The sequence below is a fragment of the Letharia columbiana genome (assembly GCF_014066305.1).
Source record: "Letharia columbiana isolate WasteWater2 chromosome Unknown Sc0000044_s0, whole genome shotgun sequence".
NCBI lineage: Eukaryota > Fungi > Ascomycota > Lecanoromycetes > Lecanorales > Parmeliaceae > Letharia > Letharia columbiana.
In genome coordinates, this window is record NW_023501088.1 from 204,111 (window position 1) to 224,094 (window position 19,984).

A 19,984-nucleotide genomic window follows, 5' to 3' on the forward strand; every position below is an offset into this window, starting at 1 on the left:
ATCGCCTGGGAAGGAGCGGGCTCGGAACTTCGTAAAATAGTGGCGCTATTATCATGAGTGCGTGTATATTTCAACCCTCTCACTTTGCAGTTTGGAAACTCGCATGATGGCGTTCGCAATTCTTTGCTTAGCCTGGATGTGTCCAAAGTAATTTGCCCGCTTCTACGCCAGACTGCTCGAGCACTTTTCCCTTTCCGCCAGCATCCTTGCTGACTTCTAACGTTTCTAGACCCTTTACAATATGCAATGGGTCCGTCTCCTTGGTCACCTCTGTCGGTCCAGCCAGTCCTGGCGGTGGCAGAGCCCAGTCCGGCAGCGGAGTCTCGTAGTCCCAGTTCCCTTCTTCGCACGCGTATCTCCTGGCATGCAAGTATATCCCCAGCTCATGCGCACCAGGATCACTGTACAACGGCGTATCACATATGTCACAGAGGTGACCTGTCATCTTCTCGGCTTTCGTCTTGTTGTACTCGTCCATCATTTCATCGTGATAGGCCATTGCCTCTGCAACTTCTGATTTGCCCATCCTCGAGAGACGTGAAATGATGTCTTCGTCGTTGTCTGAAAGAGCGTCGCCAGCCGCAAGAGAAGGGCCAAACACCCTTTGATTGCAATAAATAGGATCGTTGGAGATAGGATGGCCAAGAAATTGTAGGTGTACCCGAAGCTGATGCGTGCGACCAGTGACAGGACGACAACGCACAATTGAATGACCTTCTTTGCCTTTCCATTCCATCTTCGAGTCTCGAATCTTCTCTTTCTCGGATCTATTGTCTTCTTGTTTCCCTTTGCCGTCCTCGAACTTTTGTGCTGGTGGGTAGTAAGCCAAGCGCTTGAACACGGTTCTTGCTTCCTTGCCACTCGCTCTGGCCCTATTGAGCCCAAGTTTTGGACTGATTTGCATGACTGGCTGCTCGCATACGATATCTCCCTCAGGAAAATCTCCAATGACCCTGGCCACGTATTCTTTCTTCACGCTCCTGCCTTGGATCTGCATACTTAACCTTTCAGCGGCTCTAGCGTTCTTACCGATGAACATGACGCCACTAGTCAGTCTGTCGAGTCTGTTGCAGGGCAAAGGATTCCATGCATGGCTCCTCTCCGCGCGCATGATTTCGATGATAGAGTTGAAGTTGTAGCGACCGGCAGGATGGACTGGTACGCCCGCAGGCTTGTTGATGACGATCATACCGTCGTCTTCATGAACAATACCAATGGGCTGAGCGGTCACAGGAGGTTCGTGTCGATGTAGCGTATGGGATATTATGTCGCCGTTCTTGACGGTGGCTTTGACAGTCGGTACTCGGACTCCATTCACGACGACATTGCCCCGCTCTATAGCGTCTTTCTGAGACCCGTCAGCGAATTATCCTTGTGGCGAGGTTAAGGACTTCACACATAGTAAGCCTGTGGCCTATCTCGAAATTCGGTAGCAAAGACATCAAGCAATTCTCTTCCACGCCATCTCTCCTTGCAGTAGGTGTTGTATGTATAGTGATACGGATGCACCTTACGAAGGCCATCTTCAAGATAGTATGGACGCGGCCAAGGATCACAAGGGGTCGTGATAACGTCTGGTGAAGCAATGAAAGCTTGCTTATCTTTCTGTCGGCCATCTCCTTGATCTGCCTGTGGGTCCACGGCGGTCAGCGCCATGGCGGACATCGCATGGCTCTTGCGTGCCAGGTACGCGGCGATACGGGGTGAGGGAGCCAGTAGAGCTTTTGTATAAGTGACGGACTTTCTTGTCAGAGGCTAACAAAATATTCTTCTAGATTTGCGGGCGGCTAAACTTCGGGTGTAGTGTTTTGAACCTCCCAAGGGTCCTCACTTCAGCTCTTGATTCGAGGGATTCAAATGCTAAAGCCAGACTCTCAATAGCGATAAGGAGTAAGTCCCAGCAAAGGAGAAACGGTCTACGATGTCTTCTGCTCAGTTGAAACAACGACATCAGGAAGATTACGGTTTCCATCTCGAGTACAGAACACGATGGTCGGACAATGACATGTATGATCATATGAACAATAGCGTGTATTCCTTTCTATTCGACTCCATCATCAATTCCTACCTGATTGAGCATTGTGGCCTTCGTCCTCCTACGTCCCCCCAGATTGGTCTCGTTGTCCATTCAACTTCCGACTATTTCGGGTCAGTGGGATTCCCCTCAATCGTGGATCTGGGCTTGCGTGTCAACAAGCTGGGAAAGTCAAGTGTCACATATGAAGTTGGAGTCTTCGAGCGCGGGAAGGACGATGTGAGGGCTGTAGGTGGATACACCCACGTCTTTGTCGAGAGGGAAACAAACAGGCCTGCTGCTAGTGGAATGTCGGAAGAGATTAGGAGGGGTTTAGAAAAAGTTCTAGTAGATGTGCAGCCTAAACTGTGATGCGAACTTAACGTTTACTTCACACGGCAGTACATGTCTAAGCGTGAACGCAAGTCTCAGGGTGACCACACGTCCAATGGATGAATGCAGTTCCAAGGCTTGATACAGGTCCAAGAGATGATCAAAGTTCCAAGACGACCCATAAGTTGAAGGGTCCGACATATCAGAACACTTGACAAGGCTCGGGAGGGGATCTTACCTAGAAAATCCAGCCTTCAAAACCGAGAAAACTCCTCGTTGATACTGATCCCGTCGATATATCGAAAATCTGTTCCACTTCGACTATCACTTTTTTGGGCATCTCGCCAGAGGTGATTGCAATTCAAGAGCGGTTGCAACTTCAATTGCTGGATTTGAAGCCAGCCGATTAATACAAGGCCAACAGATGAATGCCAAACCGCCAAACATAACCCTGCTAGTAGACTCAAGCCTGACCTTGAATGGACGCCAAAAGCGAGTATAAATAAGATGGTGAGTAGAGGTACGGCAAAGAAGTGAGAGCTAAATGAACGTCAAAAACAAATACAAGTCAGATAGTGAATACAGGTTGAAAAGGGCAAATGAGCCAGATGATAAACAAACCAAACGGTGAACACAAAGCAGACCGTGAATATAAGCCAGTCGGCGAATGAAGATAAAAATGTACTTGCATATATATGGCACATTTCAGTAACACAGGACCCAGAATCACACAACATCGACAACACAGCATTCACAACAGAGTAGTCAACTCCTGTCATCTGTGTCAAGCACTAATGAATTCTAGTCTATATCCACGTCGGCAGGTTGTTGATTGACTTGACCATACATATCAACCTCCGATCTCCAATCTCGCCACACGAAGATCTAATTACTCGGCTTCCTGCCGCAACGCTTACTCGACGCAACTATCCTGCTGCACTGTACCAGGCCATTGGTTGGAAGGCGATCTATCCAGGGCTCACAAGGTCGCTCACACCCGGAAAGTTAAGAGGCTCGACGATTGAAAGTCCATTTTCGAATGGATCAAGCAAGCGATAGCCAGCAGGCTACGGGAAATCATCCATCGGCTGATTGGACAAGTCAGCTCGTAAAATGGCCTTGCAGTGACACGTCCACGAAAGCTCTCAAGAAGCTTGCCTGTGTCCGTGAGCTTACTCTACGTCACCGCCGCGTTGATCTGAACTTCAAACCCAAGAAAAATCAAGAAGCGGCTTTGGGACAGATCTGTGGGGAGCTTGCACTTGCAGCATGTCGACGCTGTGTAAACGATAAAGGGCCGTTCGTGGAATGTGTTGTTGTTAGGGGTAGTTTCGCCAAATCGTGCTGCAACTGTCATTACAGCTCACAGGGACTATCATGTTCTTTCCGAGGCATAGGTGAGCATTTCCTGCGGGAATCTCTTGCGACAACTGATCGATGCCTGTAGAGTCAGTCCCTATTTTATCGACGCCGAATGGGCTGAATGCCACCAGTAGAATCTTGGATGAGCAAGCAAAACCTGCACAGATGGCAAATTATCAGCCTGGACCTTCGGCGGTTCTCGCAGGACCACAAGTTTCACAGTCCGACAACAACTCCGTCTCAACACGGCTCAGATCTAAGAAGGACGACCTCCGAAAGCGGCCCAATTTCAGCGCAAACTTTGCCTTTCCACGGACGGTTGTCGGTGTTACAACCAATGAGCCACTCACTCGCAAGCGTCAATGGCAGGAGACCACAACTACTGGTCCCGCACTAGAACAATGGCCGCCGGAGCGGGGAACTGACGCCGTCGATCAACAGTCTGAGGAGACTGTTCTATGCCTGAGGGAAGAGATTCAGCGCCTAAGGCGTGAGAAATCCGACCAGCAAGCTCGGCAACTTGCATTGATCAAAGGATTCGTCTCTTCCGCTGCGGTGGTCGAGATAGCTGTTGACGTCCGAGAGGCAGAGCTACGCTGCGGACTGAGAAACATGAGTGGCACTCCTGAAGAGATGCAAGAGCAAGCACAGCAGATGATTGACTTCTCGAAAGCTACCTCTTGGCATGTGAGCAGGTTTGTCAACGATATGTTGGAGGAGCAACGAGTGTTTCTCTATGACGATCAGCAGAAGGCAATGCGGCTTGAATACGACAAGGCAGAGCCTAGCCAGGCAGTTACGGCTATCATCGATGAAGAGCTGTCTTTCATGACGAGACATTCCTGACCATAGGTATTGCTCGTATTAACGCAAATCTGTGAAGACAGAGGTTGAGCATAGAACATCAATAGATGAGGTTAAAGCTGAAGGCATGAAAATTCATGACGAAAATCAAGAGTGACATGAATGTGACTTGTAGTTCTCTTGCTTCGTAGACGAGTAGGGTTTCCTAGCGTTCATGTTGGCTTGACTTGACCCGTCTGGTGCGTGTTACAGACATGAATGCCACGTTAACAATTAACACAATGCATTTGCTCTCCGACCACAGAATTCCCTCTTATTGATCTATCTACCTATCCACCTATCTACCTACTTATCTACCCACCTACCTACCTACCCGAAAAGGCTTTGGGCGAGTTTGGTTAACCTTAACCATGGCCCTTCCAACTTTCAACACCAAATCGCCCACCATAAAGCGCATCCTGAAAGAGGCAACCGAACTCTCTAGTCATCCTGACCCAACTTTACACGCCGCTCCTCTCGAATCCAATCTCTTCGAATGGCACTTCACTCTCCAAGGTCCGCCGTCCACTCCTTACAGCGAGGGTGCATACCACGGCCGCATAATATTGCCTCCGACCTACCCATTGCGCCCACCGTCCTTCCGCTTCCTAACGCCCTCAGGCAGATTCGAAGTGAACCGCGAGATCTGTCTAAGTATCAGCGGACATCATGAAGAGACGTGGCAGCCTGCGTGGGGCATTAGGACAGCATTATGGGCCTTGAGAGCATTTATGGAGGGAGATGCCAAGGGTCAAGTGGGAGGGATGGAGATGCCTGAGAAGGAGAGAAGGAGACTGGCAGGTGAGAGTAAGACTTGGAAGTGTCAAGGATGTGGGGGAAGGAGTAACAAGGATATATTGAAGGAAGAGGGCGGTGAGGCTGGGGAAGGGAGCGCCAACGAGCATGTCGTGCCTGAAGAGCTGAAATTTGGCTTCAGGGATCAGATGGCAGCTGCGGAGGGTAAAGATATGGCGAAGGACAAAGGTATGCGGGTTGTTACTACGCCTGCTCCAGATCCATCGCCTGCCAGTGCTTCGGCAGCCTCACCATCACCTCCGACTTTGTCACCACCCGAGGCTATCCACCCAACGAGGACAGTGCCCGTTGCCTCAGCTTCTCACGTGCCCCCACCGTTGCCTACCGCCACCCAGCAAACCCAGTCGGATGGTGTCCCAGCATGGGTTGATAAAGCTATTACCGGGCTTGTAGCTGCCTTAGCGGTCATGATTATCAAGAAAATTTTGCTCTGAGAAAGTCGGGGTCTGCGAGGCAAGGAGTTGCATTATACCAGGTTGCGGCTAGGTGGTATCATCTTCTACTGGGTTGGAGTTTCAGGAGCAAATAATGCATGATCATTGGTATCGAAGATTACGAGTGTCACTTTTGCCTGGTCAGACAAAAGAAACCGAATAAGGCATCTTACCTTGTCCACCTCCCTCTCTTTATCCGCAAAGAGAGCCTCTCTGTGCAGTGACTCTACGGAAAAGTTGCTTTCGATAGCCATTGCCGAGGGCTGGTATCATTCCCGTCATAAGTACCGGAAAAGTGCATACTCAGGCCGTTTCATAGGGGAGCAGATTGATCAGGGTCAGTGGGCTTTAGGTAGAACACCCTTTGATTTTGCCCAAGGAGGGAAAGAGGAGCCCAACCGGAGCCACTTGGTCTAGGGAGGGGGAACGCTGACAATTACAGCTTCCCCATACCAAGCCTTCATCTCTCCGTTTCTGCACGGATCAATCCCAAAAACCTCAGAGCTTATGACAGTCAACTACGCAGTCTTCAGGCCTAGACCGCTGCTTATGCGAGGCGAATGCACTAAACCTGGGTGAACGAGTCCCTAAAGGGCTCGACGTTTCAAAGAGCGAAAGACTCCAAGATGTGGGAGCTACAAATCGTGCATGTTCGTGAGTCGCTGTCTCCGTCCATAGTGGTGCCTGATGGTCCACTCGGCTGGGCTCAGACCTTGTGGCGATGGCATCTTGTGTTATTCCCCAGGCGGCCAATGAGCCGCCTGTATTCAAGGAGCAAAATCGGAACGCCGTTAGTCACTGTACACACTATGAAATCGGCTAATGAGTCCCCTCTATTCAAGGAGCACAGTCGGAACGCCGTCAGCCACCGTACACATTATGAAACTGCTCGGAGAATAGGTCAAGTGTTAATGATTAGCATCATAGCAGTCTATGAGGCCTTGGATATGTCATTAGCTCATTCCCTATACAAGTTCACTGGTATAAACTTCATCTTCTCCCCTCAACTCTACGTTGCAACTCCTGCAAGACTACAACCTGCATCTCCCAACCTCGGACGCCTCGACCTGTCATGACAGAATCTCCGGTCTGCAAACCCCGCATGGACCTCTCCAACAACCTTCTCTTCCGCCTCAGCCTTTACTACATCTTCGTCAGCCCCGAGACATGGCAAGTCGCCTCATTGCTGAATCAACTCCACAAAATCGCACCAGGCATAGCTACACAAGAGGTCAAATCCACCTACCTCGGTTTGCATGACACAGAGCATCCTATGTGGGTCCGAGCCAAAGACATGGCCAGGCAGGAGCCGGATGAGCTGAAGCGGATCATGCGAGATGAAATTGGGTTGGGGGGCGAGAGGTGGGACGTTCGTGTGGTGAATCCTGTGATGCCGATGGCTATGTTGAGGTTGATCAGGGATTGAAGCACAAGGAGGAGGATCGAACAATAATCATGCATCGAGAACAGATAGGCAGGCGGGCGAAAACTTGGGAAACTCTAGGCGGCACTGAGGTGGAGATTGAAACCATCATAGTCCTACAGTAAGGCAAGTTGTACAAGAAACAAAATCCCAAGAGCTTTAATACTTCCATCTTTACACACTTTGTGGACGCCAAACAGACATCGAACAAAGATTATTCGACACAGAAAAAACGACTGCTCCGAATCAAGACCACGATTGTTCAAGACCCATTCCGTTACAGATTTCAGTGTTTCTGGCAGTGCACCCCGTTGAGACTAAGGCAATCGAGTTCCCCCCCTTCCACGACTTGTGCTCGATCCTTCTACTGAGCTGTTGGTGCTGCTATCATCATCAATTTCATATCTGCAATATACAATCCAAGGGTTCGCCATCGCTTCTGAGCATATTTTCCAACTGTGCAGATATCAGCCCCTTCCTTACCGCGAATTGCTAGTACCACTCACCAGCTCCAGATCTGCCAAAGCCTCTTCCGGTCTCTGCTTCTCATTACATTGCCCCGCCGCCAGCGCTTCTCCCCACTTCCTCACCTCAGGCGGGACGCCTGTCCTTTCATCGTCGACTACACTCTTCTCTTCCTTACCCTCGACGACTGTAGTTACAGTAGACCCGAAGACGGAAAGACTGACAGTACCACCTTCGCAAGCTATATTGAATTCATACCCCGTGAAGGATGTGCCGAATGAGACAGAAAAGGTACCAGTGGCGCCGGACTTTGTTTTCATGGCGGCATCAATGGTGTCCACCGGAGGCAGATGTTTCTGTAATTGAGCTGAAAACGCCGATAGACGGGTGATGGTGTTCTCAGGACCCAGTAAGAGCCGTAAGCCTGCCGTGACATGTACACCCCCATCGAGGAGAAAGCCCCCTTGATGGGTAGGATTTTTACGCCATTCGGTTTCTTGGAATGGTCTTAGCAGCAAACCACAGATACAACCGGCACACACCCATACCAAAGTATTTCCCTCCCTTGACCATGGAATACCTCTTTGCCCTGAACCCGAGAAGTCGCCCGGCCTTTTGCACCTGCTCTCGCGCATACTCGAAGCTGGCGAGGTAACGAAAGTTCTCCGCAACGCTCCACGTCACCTTCTTGCTGTCAATGTTGGCATAGTACCAACTGATTAACTCCTGAGCGTCTTTGACGTTCTCTGCTATGGGCTTTTCCGACAAAACATGCTTGCTAGCGGATAATGCGAGACGAATGTATTCGGCCTGCTTGGGAATGGGAAGACTGATTGGCGAGTCAATACGGAAAAGTTCAGCTGTGAAGGGTGTCAAACGCTATGATGACGGCCTGGACATCCGATCGTTTCAAGAGGTCAGCGCAGCTTTTACCAGAGCCTGAGTCGTCAGAGTAGAGTTGAACGTCGCTGTCGACGGCAAGGCTTTGCGCGCTTTTCAAGGACCTCGAGTACACCGCCTTTAAGGTCAAGTCTTTCGATGCCCGGACGGCCGGCTGTCAAGGATCAGACTAGAAGGGGAAGATGAACTCTGCATGCTGACAAGGTGTTCTTCCCTAGCGAAGATGCCTATGCCATATCGCGAGGAACGAGTTAATATCAGCGCTCCAAGGAGACCTGTCGCAACACGTACCACCTCCAATAATAGCCACGCCTACTGTCATCATGTACTACTCTACGGCAAATGGTGAGGCTACTCGTAGAGTTTTGTTGAATGATGGTATGAGATTGGTGGATGCATGTTCAAGAAGCTTGGGATTGAGTTTCTAGTGCCTTGAGGACATGGTCATCAAGGTAGGTACCTGCCTTTGTTTACTACCACGCTACTAGAGTTCTTGAAGCAAAGACCATCATGGTTTACTCTTTACTCTTGTGAGCTATGAACACTCACTCAATCATTTCGCCAGCACCAACCCTAGATCGAAAACCCTAGACCTTTCGATCTCTTCGTCGACATTAGACTCGCCTTATAATCACCGGAGAACAGCACTTTGTAACTTCTTTCGAGCTTTCCAGCCTCCACTCCCATTCGCCGACGCCATTCCCATTCTTCTCCGCGAAGAAGTGTCCACCAGGGGACACCTCTTCTGGCGATTGCATCTGAGTAGCATGGCCCGATCCTTGTCACATCCTGAGCCACTGCCACGTTTGTACTCCCTTTGGCGACCACCGTTTTTCGTTGCTCCCGATCATCTTTCTTCACTTTCGTCATCCCGTCTACCGCCTTCCTTGAGGCCATCAATATCAACGTGGAGACTGGGCGCCCAAGACAATGGTTGTTATCATTCCGTGCTTACTTTTTGAGTCAATTTCCCTATGGTGACCCTAAATTATCGGTGCGAAGCAGTTGTTGGACTACCGCAGATGGTAGTGTTGTACCTCTGCTATCAGATGTTGAAGGAACATTGGAATGTGAGAATTATGAATCCATTGCGCTTTAGCGCTTCCCGCCCTTAACTTCGAAAACCCCAGAGGCACACTCCTAAGTAAGTAAACAATTCTTCTTCCATGGGGACGGTAGATTCAAAAAAATTTCAAAAAGTAAATCCTTTGTACATTCTATGTGATACGTCTATCGTTTAGCATCTCGCCAATGTCATGTCTGTTGCCAGCTTCGATCTAAAAGGGGTATCAACCTGAAATAAAAACCCTCCACTTCCAAATGAACGCGGATGCAGCATCTAGACTTTAGCCGTGCGTAGATGATGCCAAGTGCATGCATCGTGCTCTGACTTAGCATAAAACATTCTCAATCGTTCCGTCAAGTTCCATCGTGATCACGTCTTGGACATTCTCCCCTTCTCTCTCTTTTCCATTTTCCTTTCCATCTCCTTTCTCGCCTCCCTTTTTGTCTCCCACATCTTCACCTGACCGCTCCTCACTGTTCCCGCCAGTCCCCAAAGCCAACCACCACCACTCATCCTCGACACTGAACCCTTGGCCGACTCGTTTCGCGGCTTTTGCATTGACCAGCCATTCAAGGATCTCTTGCAGCTCCCAAATATCCATAGCCGGTCTCATCACTTTCTCTAACTCCGAAGCCCCAACACCAGGTCTTACTACCAGCACAGCCACGACTGCCGCAAGAGCCATCTCCCACATCACGGGCACGAGCGAGCCATGAATATCGTACCACAGTGGGATCTTTGCCATCGGATCTTGCAGGTGCTGAGACGGTGGCGTCGGAAGAGGAGGCAGCGGGTTCCCATAGATGTAGGCAGGCGAAGGCCGGAGCTCGAGACTGAAATTCAACCGCCGTTTATCCATCTGCCGAGTCTCATAGCCACCATCAGTCTGGCCCCACTTATTCATCGGTACATCAATTGGCACGATTGTGATACGTTGATGCGCGAGGAGGTTGACAATAACGATCATGTCGCCGTCGTCAGCGGCGTGTGAGTAATTGGCAAACCCTTTCTCCCCAAAGTCATGATCGAGTTGCTGCTTGTAAGCTGCCGCTTGGTGGAAATGAGCAGATTGCAGATTCTTCTTGAAACGGGAGACGAGAAAATCGCTAATGTCGTAGTTGCGGCCGGGAATAAGGCGGCCTTTGTTTTCTTGAGCGAGGACACGATCAAAGAGTAGCTGTTTGAGAGCATCCTCGACAGTGCGATCCGGGAACGTCGAGAGCTTGGCACGGGCCACAGAAGGATTGTAGGTGGACTCGGGCGTCATGATGTTGGCACGGATCCAGGATTTTGCGGTTATGAAATCTTCTGCATCTTCTGGTCGAGCACCTTGTCGTTCTCGAATTAGAGGCAAGACATAGGGGTCTCTATGCACAATCTTTGTTCTTCTGGCTAAGACGGAAGAGCCGTCGATCTCGTAATATTCATTGATCTCGTTGTGGTATCTCTCGTTCAGCGTGTATAGGCCATCAAACTCAGATCGCTCCACTGGAAGTTCCGGTAACGACTGGGTAGGTGTGTTTACGTTGGCCATTGTCCATTCGACAAGCCACTTCCAGTCGTAGTCTTCCAAATTGTCATAGTCAATGGCGGGCACTATACCCTCCTCGTATGCGCTTGCAAAGATGCTCTGGAAGTCTGACTCCATCTTGGGCAAAAAAAGCTTATACTTTTGCAGCGTGAGACTCCACCGGCTGTGAACAAACATTTGGGTGTATGTTGGCTCGAAAACTTTAGCAACGAGTACCCAGTCAATGCGTTTGTCAAGCCCTCCTGTCAGCGCCCGGATGACCATAACGGCAGTGAGTAGGCGTTCTTCGCCATTCTCGCCGAGAGACTTCGCTTGACGCGGCCCACGTACCCTACGTAGCTTAGTGGGTCGGTGTTCTTGATCCAATTCCACTTGTTTGGAGGCCTGGTCTGGAGTCCCGATTTCCGCTAAAGATGTTAGGCGGCGGCGCTTGAGCGGTGTCCGAGTTTCAGCTGCCGCGGGATCAATGCCTCTACTACCGGTGCTGAATATGCTGTGTACTATCCTGGGTCTGAAGCCATTGTTCCTGGGAAACGGCCTGGACATGAGGTGGCCATCCTTGAGGCGGACGGTGACTTGCTTTGCAGCTTCCATATCAGCCTTGACCACTTCGACAGTTTTATGAGTATGTGAAAACACATGGTTCACAAATGGCCAGCCCACGAGGACAACGTTGTTTACCTCATTTGCTTCAAGCTCCCGCCTCAACAAACGATCTACTTCTTCGTCGAACGGCGTCTTTTCTATTTTTTGCGAGTCCTGCAGCGACAGCGGCCGGGTACTCCTACGATGTGAGCTATGTGGGTGTACGGTTTTGAGGCTTGCAGCATACGGGTCTAAAGCCGTACCGCGATACGCAAAGATCTTCCGAGGAGGTCGAAGCCCAGAGAAGGTTACCGAAAATGTGCCAGTGGCGCGGTAGAAGTAGTGGGCGGGATCCATGAAGCTGACGAGTAGAACCCTCTCCTGATACGAGGTTCCAGAGCCTTCCGCATGAGCAGCTACTGGCCACCCAGAGACACGAGATAAGGGCAATTCGGGTGACGGAGATGCTGTTGTGCTTAGACTCCCACGCCGCGTAGTACTCGAAGTCGGAGGCACTTCTCTCATCTCCTCTAGACCAATTTGTTTCAGTCCTAGATCATCTCCTGGCCGCACAGTTCTATTGAAATTGGCCTCCCCAGCGTATGGTGGAGTGTACGGGAAAGGTTGATTTCTTGGTCCAGCAGTAATCAAAGCAGCACTTCTGGATGTTGGAGCCTGCCGTGGAGGAAAGGTTGGACGAATTGGTGCATATGAAGATTCGAATAGACCAGGATTGGAATCGGTGTACAGCAAGGAAGACCTGGTCGAGTTAGCCAGCGCTTGCTTGCGTTCAATTCGGGCAGCATTTTCTGCCATCTTTCGCATGCGTTGTCTGGCGTGTTCGCTAAGATCGAGAGGTATTGGGGCTTCTGGTGTGCCGATTTGCACATCATTTTCGGCCGCTGCCATCAGGACCGTGGGTCTTTGTTCCTCAAAGTTGAAGTCTGAGAAAGCATAGTTTGATGGCAACCATATCAATGAAAATGGATTGCTGACTGGGTTGACGGGTATAGTTGGCAAAGAATTTACCTGTGGTCGTACAGGTTTCTTGATGCTGGCCAGACGCTCGACACGCTTTTGGCCTCTCCTTCTGCTTGAGCGGTTTGCAGTAGGTTTTGGCAGGACCTTTCTACCAAGACCGGGTGCGGCGTGAGCCGTGTTTGTGGTGGCTCGCTGGATAAAGGGTTCGGTAATAGGCTCGTTAGCATCAGCGTGTCCAAGCTCCTGCTGGTCTTGTTCTTTCAATGCTTTCAGCCTAGCTACGGCAGTTCTCTCTTTCCCATCCATCATCTTCTTGGCGCGGTCCAGTCGGCGCAGTTCCGCAGACTCCGGTGCAGACGAGTCTTGTACTGGTTCCTCAGTCATGTTGTCTGAAGTTTCTTCGCTGTCATTCTTGTTGTCGGGAATTTTTATACTCGAAAAACCTTGTGGTGGCAAGACAGCCATGGGAACAAAGTATCTGGGGTGGTAAGCCACCATGTTTGTCTGGGTCTCTTTGACTTTGGGGTCGGTAGTGTCAATAGTTGGCAAGACGAGCATACTCTTGGTGACAGTAACTCCCTGTCTGGTCTGAGAGGCGAAGGTGATCTGTCGAAGTTTGTTCTCTTTGATCAATGCATTGACAGCATTGCTTATAGTCTTTGCCTCTGGCGTTCCTTCTTGCCCTCTCCGTTTCCATTCACTGGCGAAAGGCGAACTCATCTCTTTATGACTAGGGAAGACACCTTCGCATTTGTTTACGATGTCCATTATGATATTTTTCCGTAACATTGCGGTGGAACCTCCTTGCCTGCTTACCTTATTGATCGACTGCCTATTCGAAGGCTTGCTGGCTTCCAGGGTAGAAGACTGAGATGATTGTACGGCCTGAATTGTGGCAACTTCGCTCTGCGTGGTTTTAGAGTTTTCAAGTACAGAACCACTTGAACTCAACTCGCTCGACTCTTTCGTATCTGGTTGCCTTTCTGGCGTACGACTACGCTCTTCATTTTCGATGGGTGATTTTCCGTATACCTGGTCAACGCTTGGGGACAGTGCTGCTATTTCTAGAGGTGTGCTCGGTTTGCTGATGGGTTTAGAAGATTCCATAGTCGGTGACGAGTGTCTACTATACGGACTTGCAGAGAAAGGATCAAATGGAGCTGCGCCACGAGTAGGCTGCGGAGATGCTGTGCGCTTTCTCTTCGTTCCAGCAGTATCAACGTACAGGGAAATGTAGGTAGATATTGGCTGAGTGGCGGGGTGAGAAGAGACAGGCGATGGCAAAAATGTCGACCTTGATAGATCTGGCTGGCCTTCAGGTTGGGTATATGGTATAGGGGCTGGCTCTGCAACCCGTGATGTCGGCGTCTGCGTTCTGCTTCCTAGGCAAGACATCTGCTCAGAGGCTGTGGTTGGCTTCACGTACCAGTCCAATTTGCTCAACCTTGTGGATTTGAAGACAGCAAGCTTGAAATGCATAGGCCGAAAGTCTCGAGGTTCACAAGGCCTCTTCCTCCGAGGAGTCGTCTTACCGATAAAGACACCGGCATTGGATCTTATGATGGTCTCCAATTGGTGTTGGTAGTGTTTTGACATGAACTTCTCCCAGCCGGGGTACATCCCTTCATTACGGGCATTGAGCTGCATGTTTGATGTTCCCAGCGATGCTTCTCGTGCGGGCACAGTAACGAGTTTTTGTGCCACTGCTGAAGAGGTAATTGGTGTTGTAAGGTGCTCGTCGTGTTGTGATAACATGTGCGCAGTACGTTTCCGCTTCTGTCCTGCTCTGAATATGTGTAGCTCATCTTGTGGCAGAAAAGAGCCCGAGTGGGCAGCCATCGAGGGCAAATATTTGTACTGAAGAGGTATTGTATGTTCCTCGCCGTTCTCCAATGGGACGTTCGCTGTTCGTTTCCGCTTTTGTCCTGCTTTAGCTGTGGACGACATATCTGGTGGCAGAAACGAGCCTGAGTGGGCAGCGATTGAGGGCAGAAATTTGAAATGAGGGTCCAATAGTCGCTTTGGTTTTGCGGGTCGGGCTTGCTTACGCTTGACATTATTCTGCAAAGTGTGTGCGGTCGAAATCTCCATTGCTAAGGAGGGTGGGCGAACATACGGCCAAGAATGTGCAGCTACGGACGGGAGATAAACCATAGATTCCTGGTTCGACACGCGCTGCCCACGTCCCCGTGTCCGAGTTGGAAGGATTGGAGGTCCTTCTTCTAGATCTTTACCTTTTGGCTCTAGGTGGGCACGCTTCCGCCATGCTGGGACAAAATGAGTATGGGCAGCCATCGAAGGCCGGTATCGAGTGTCCTTCCAATGTCTACCCTTGGGTTTTGCTTCGTCTGGGTCTGGTTCTGGCATTGGCTCCCCAGCAAAGTTGTGAAGTACTCGGGCTCTTGAAGACTTTGGAAGTGGCAATTCTCCCTCTTGCTTGCGTGAGTCATCCCTCTCCGCCAGCACTTCATAGGCGGCTACCATAGCGTCTTCTCCACCTTCAATGCGCTGAACGATTTCCTTTTCAACCTTGACGATCTCGTACTTCTCGAACATTGCTTGCGACTGAAATAAGTAGTCGACATCGTCTGAGGTCATGGTATCGAAGTTGGCCGGGATGCCGGTCTTGGGATACTTGCGCGGCCGGCCCAATGGCTTTGAATTCGATTCTCTGACAGGCTTACGCCTTGGAGTCTGGAATCCAGTTGCTTGTCCCTTGGCTGGTACCACACCAGGGAGCTTGGACACCGCTACCCTTTCGGGCTCAGTCGCCTGTGTCTTGGTTGATACAGTATCGGACGTCGTTGACAGCGCTACCTTTGGGGGCTTCATTGCTCGTGCTTTGATTGGCGCAGCCTGAGAAGGCGTGGACGCCGCTTTCTTGGGAGTAGATCCATTACCAATAGTAACAGAGTGTCGCTGGTGGCTTTTGTATCGGATACCTAGTCCACATTTAATGAACACAAAACACGGTCTATGACTATATTGCTTACCATGACTGCCATCAGCCTTCTTGCTGAAGACAGGGTCAGTAGCAGAGATGTGCAGAGGGTCGACTTTGAGTGCTGAGACACATTCTTCAAGAGTAGCATCATTCTGGCGCCCTTGAAACTGGTTTTCTTCGAGTCTCGGGAAACCATACTCATCCACGTCAGGTTTAGCGTCTAATGCTGCAGCGACGTTCTTGCCTATCGTCACATCGCTGGCGACGGTTCTTACTGCTTCCCAGAAGCCTGTACCGCCATCAACAAGCTTCTTGAAATTTTCATATGTGTAGTAGATGTAGATTTGAGTCTTGCCCTTGAGAACGGTGTCTCGCACGATAGATAAGTGACGAAGATGTAGGGGCTGTGATACTTGCCAGGAATCCGCCAACCGCGAGACGTAGTCGTCCAGAGGTCTTCTGACATGGTCGCCCATCAGATTATGCCTAATCTCCTGTTTATGAAATTAGCGAATTTGTCTCACTTGCTATGGGAGAGAGCGTCTACGCACAGTCATACTCATGCCTTTGATGCCAGCCCGATCGACAAGCTCAAAAATTTGGTTGTTGATGGATCGATCAGCTGTCCATGAAGGGACTGTCCGACTACCTGAAAAAGCGATATCTCCTGCCACGCTTTCAGGGGCGACTGTTGAAGATGATTCTCCTGGTGCCTGTCTATCTTGGTCTCGCTGACCTTTTTTGTTCACGCGCTTCCCTTTCCCTGCTGATGAGGGGCCTGGATCGCTTGTCTGCTTTTTCTGATCCAAATTACTGTTGACGAAGCGCTTCAGAATGCATTGGCTCGTATGAAGTATCCTCTTTGGGTTGACCAATTGAACAGCCAGACGCTTTTTCTCGACATACCCACCATCATGTAGGCGGTCAGTTCGGGCTGGGAGAGAACGCTTATCCTGGCCACTGATTCTGACGAGATCATGTTGCAAGATACCCTTGGGTCCACACGCTGCTATTATAGAAAGGCAGACGAAGTCGAGAGACTTAATTTTGCTGGAGTCGGGGCCATGTCCAGCTAAGGCGTGCCACATGCAATTCTCGCTCGCGTAGAGTCGGATCCCGGGATCGAATTTCGACTGTTGGGGAACCGCAGCATCTTTTGTTTCGGCTGTCAGAGTAGTATCGCCGTCTCGTACTGTTGAAGCGTCAGATACGTGTGAGGAGAAAGCAGCGTCGGGAAGGTTAGTTTCCTGAGAGACGAGGGCCGACTGCTCAGATTGCTCGATGGCAGCGTTGCGTGCTTCCACTTCGGAGAGCGTTAGCTTCTTGTGCCCGGCATGGCTTCCTAACCGAATGTCGGGATTTTTGATGAGCCAGTTCCAGACTTGCTCGAGAAAAGGCCTGTCAACGTTGGAAGCAATGCCAGGATGAGGAACAGTATCGTCTCTGTCTTGAACCTGACTGTCTTCGATTGGATTAGCGTAATAGCCTTCGACATGGGCAATGAAATCTAGAGGTAACGCTCCTGATCACTATTAGCAAACGTTTAACCCATCATGTAAGATGTTGGCTAGAATTGGTTTAATTGTGAAAGAAAATCCTCTCTTTAGCTACTGGATGGGTGATTCAACCGCCACAAGCTTGCAGAAACAGCCCGAGTTCTAGTTGACGAGTTTTGAAACCACACAAAAGTTTCCCCCCGCAAAAAGAGGGTTGGATTCTCGTCTGGTAATATGGTGCAATGGCGAGAAAATGCAAAGAAAAGGTGGGAACATGCAAGGTATGGGTAGCTCGAACGCTCGAACGCTGACGACGGAGAAAACATGAGAATTGACTCACCATGTTCGCCACAAAGAGCAATCTGGTCGACCAGATGACGGATCAGACCGTTCAAACTTTTTGCCATAATTTGAGAAACATTGTGACCCTCCCTTAAAAGGGTCCTTGGATAGTAAAAAGATTAAGCCATGAATGGCGATAGCGAGATTCGAACGTCGGTCTTCATATTTGGTCAGATATGGTAAGTAGGTGCTTTGGTTGGGCGGCCAGTTGTGGTGTAAAGTATCTTAGCCTAAAGATGAGTGTTCAGCGGTCGGAGTTTTGGGGGGGGGGGGGCTGGTTCCCACGGAGATTAGTTTTAAAGGCCGGCGCTAGCGATTCGCTCTGGATAATGGCCGGCAAGTGAAGTAAATAAAGTAACAGGGAAGGCCTTAGGCCAGTTAGTCGGTTGTGGGACTATTACAATGGGAGGACAGACATTGGAATAAAGATTTCCTATATTTGAACATTGTCCCATATCTCGAATCGATGTGGTATCACAATATCAACATACGTAATTGAGACCCCGCCCCTGGTATGCCTCCACCTGGTCAACGCCATTGGTATCGCAAGTTCACCAAATTTCATAAACGTAAAACAGCTGGACTGTCGACAGAGTCTTCAATACCTCCATGCACATCATTAGAGGCGCCTTTCATTCGTTTCCACCAACCATGGTGTCGGTTCCAATTCCTGCGCGTTGCCCCTTTCAGGTCGTCGACGTTTAATAAGTCCACCCCTTCCTTCACCAGCACATCCCAAACATGGTTTCGCAGGCTGATCGGCCAGAACGGGAGGTCCCAGTATCTCGCCTTCAAGCCTCTTCTGTGTGCACCCTTGATCTGGCCTCGAAGCAGATCCATTTGGTGGTCCGAGAACTGGCCGTCCCACAATTGCCCGATTGCGTCTCCAAATGACACACTTGCATAGTAGGAGTTACTAGTGGTGTAGGCGTTGGCATCGCCAGAAATAGTCCTAGACTTGCCTTGACCCTCTTCATCTGATCGCCTTTTCCTGGCGTTTCCTAATGACACTTTGGTAGTGTCGGCCAATTTCTCATTCTCATCGGAGAGTGGCTCTCCCTGCATGGTACCCTTTGGCGGTTCCTCATTTATACTCGTCGCAGTTGATAAGTCGCCGCTGGTGGTACCTCCATACATCTCACTGAGAGGAGCATCGAAGAACACATCGTGATGGGGATTGGTTTCCTCCGAGTTCACCATATCAAAAGGCGTGTTACCTGTCCCAACGACTGTGATGGGACCCCGAGTGATTTGGGTGCCGTTGGACCGAGTCAAATAGTTCTTTTCTCGTAGTGGCTGAAGTGCCGATTGTACGTGAGGCCAAAGGGCTGATCCAGATGTTTTGAAGTCAATGAGAAGAATGAGAGTCTGCTCAGGGTCTGTGTCGAAAACACCATGTGGCTGAGAGGTGTCGTCTGGAAGTATAGTCAATCTTGGGTTCTGCTTTGACAAGACGTCGAGAAGCGGGTTGATGTAGAGGCTGTCGAGCGTACGGTTGGGCGTCAGGCTTGCAACGGAGTGTCCGACGAACAATTCCTCGTCGAATAACCAAATATCGGCCTCCACGCCGATACAACCAACTTCTATCGCGGAGAACAGAGGCACTCTCCGCCAATAGTCATTGTGCGAATGGCATGGCATGGGAATGATGTCCCGTGAAAAGTCCGTGGGCCACGACGACAAGCCTGCCCCAATGTGCCCTGGGCGGCCCCACGAGTCCACAATGCGGTGTATACTATCGGGAAGGATAATTACGACGAGGCTGCCGATTAGGTTGAGGAGCTGTATCACTCCACTATCAAGGAAGTCAGCATCTGCAGCGTCACGGGGCCATTTCGAGTCCGTACAGAAGCACCAGTATACCAAGACTTATGTTTAAACATAACCTCGATCTTTTCCGTTTGTTCAACGTTGGCTTTTCCCCAATGTCATTGCCAGGTCTTGAAGGTTTCCGCCGCGATCTGCGAGGGTTCTGTGAAGATAGGAAAGCCCTCCACTTTGGCTTGTGTAGGGTGGGATTGGTGGACTGACTATCCTCTTCTAACAAGGGCTCTGAAGCTGAGAATTGGCAGCTACTCTGCGAAGGAGCATCGTCAATGTAGAGATCCCGGGACGTGAGACCGACGGTCTCCTCGTCGGACCTGCGCATGATAAATCAATATAGTGTTATTCTGTGGTGGCTAATGCACCGTATGCCTTGATTTTTCGCTTAGACGTCCTCTGGATTTGGAATATGTTGCCGGGACTGTGATAGAGATAGGGAGCGAGATGGATTTGAACGGTTTATTGTAATGAATGTATTTGTGGTTGCTTCAAGCTTTGGTTTTGGTGGGCTTCTTGGTAGGTAGGTAGGTAAGAAGTTGGGCAGGTAGTAATGGAGGGGCAAGTGGCATTACAAAGGTGTGAAGGATGGCGTGCTGCGAGTTGCTTTGATTTTGGATAGAGGGTG

General features: G+C 50.1%; 9 protein-coding genes across 9 annotated transcripts; 5 read left to right on the forward strand and 4 right to left on the reverse strand.

The window, feature by feature from the left end:
* Window positions 1-127: 127 nt before the first annotated feature.
* HO173_009918 (uncharacterized protein) lies at window positions 128-1,656 on the reverse strand (the record flags this gene model as incomplete). The annotated part of the gene is made up of 2 exons (XM_037311805.1): window positions 128-1,348; window positions 1,399-1,656. 2 exons carry the CDS (start codon window positions 1,654-1,656, stop codon window positions 128-130), a joined length of 1,479 nt encoding a protein of 492 aa, XP_037161267.1.
* Window positions 1,657-1,921: 265 nt separating this feature from the next.
* HO173_009919 (uncharacterized protein) lies at window positions 1,922-2,386 on the forward strand (the record flags this gene model as incomplete). The annotated part of the gene is made up of 1 exon (XM_037311806.1): window positions 1,922-2,386. One exon carries the CDS (start codon window positions 1,922-1,924, stop codon window positions 2,384-2,386), a length of 465 nt encoding a protein of 154 aa, XP_037161268.1.
* A 1,000-nt stretch (window positions 2,387-3,386) lies between these two features.
* On the forward strand, window positions 3,387-4,555 carry HO173_009920 (uncharacterized protein; the record flags this gene model as incomplete). Its single annotated transcript, XM_037311807.1, has 2 exons — window positions 3,387-3,744; window positions 3,795-4,555. The coding sequence occupies 2 exons, from the start codon at window positions 3,387-3,389 to the stop codon at window positions 4,553-4,555; spliced, it is 1,119 nt and encodes a 372-aa protein (XP_037161269.1).
* A 368-nt stretch (window positions 4,556-4,923) lies between these two features.
* HO173_009921 (uncharacterized protein) lies at window positions 4,924-5,802 on the forward strand (the record flags this gene model as incomplete). The annotated part of the gene is made up of 1 exon (XM_037311808.1): window positions 4,924-5,802. One exon carries the CDS (start codon window positions 4,924-4,926, stop codon window positions 5,800-5,802), a length of 879 nt encoding a protein of 292 aa, XP_037161270.1.
* A 626-nt stretch (window positions 5,803-6,428) lies between these two features.
* Window positions 6,429-6,878, forward strand: HO173_009922 (uncharacterized protein; the record flags this gene model as incomplete). Its single annotated transcript, XM_037311809.1, has 1 exon — window positions 6,429-6,878. One exon carries the CDS (start codon window positions 6,429-6,431, stop codon window positions 6,876-6,878), a length of 450 nt encoding a protein of 149 aa, XP_037161271.1.
* Window positions 6,879-6,904: 26 nt separating this feature from the next.
* HO173_009923 (uncharacterized protein) lies at window positions 6,905-7,228 on the forward strand (the record flags this gene model as incomplete). The annotated part of the gene is made up of 1 exon (XM_037311810.1): window positions 6,905-7,228. The coding sequence occupies one exon, from the start codon at window positions 6,905-6,907 to the stop codon at window positions 7,226-7,228; it is 324 nt and encodes a 107-aa protein (XP_037161272.1).
* Window positions 7,229-7,624: 396 nt separating this feature from the next.
* HO173_009924 (uncharacterized protein) lies at window positions 7,625-8,915 on the reverse strand (the record flags this gene model as incomplete). The annotated part of the gene is made up of 6 exons (XM_037311811.1): window positions 7,625-7,681; window positions 7,732-8,186; window positions 8,239-8,519; window positions 8,569-8,744; window positions 8,792-8,817; window positions 8,882-8,915. The coding sequence occupies 6 exons, from the start codon at window positions 8,913-8,915 to the stop codon at window positions 7,625-7,627; spliced, it is 1,029 nt and encodes a 342-aa protein (XP_037161273.1).
* Window positions 8,916-9,981: 1,066 nt separating this feature from the next.
* HO173_009925 (uncharacterized protein) lies at window positions 9,982-17,600 on the reverse strand (the record flags this gene model as incomplete). Its single annotated transcript, XM_037311812.1, has 4 exons — window positions 9,982-15,695; window positions 15,747-16,191; window positions 16,249-17,219; window positions 17,534-17,600. The coding sequence occupies 4 exons, from the start codon at window positions 17,598-17,600 to the stop codon at window positions 9,982-9,984; spliced, it is 7,197 nt and encodes a 2,398-aa protein (XP_037161274.1).
* Window positions 17,601-18,096: 496 nt separating this feature from the next.
* HO173_009926 (uncharacterized protein) lies at window positions 18,097-19,684 on the reverse strand (the record flags this gene model as incomplete). Its single annotated transcript, XM_037311813.1, has 2 exons — window positions 18,097-19,330; window positions 19,383-19,684. 2 exons carry the CDS (start codon window positions 19,682-19,684, stop codon window positions 18,097-18,099), a joined length of 1,536 nt encoding a protein of 511 aa, XP_037161275.1.
* Between the last annotated feature and the right edge of the window lie 300 nt (window positions 19,685-19,984).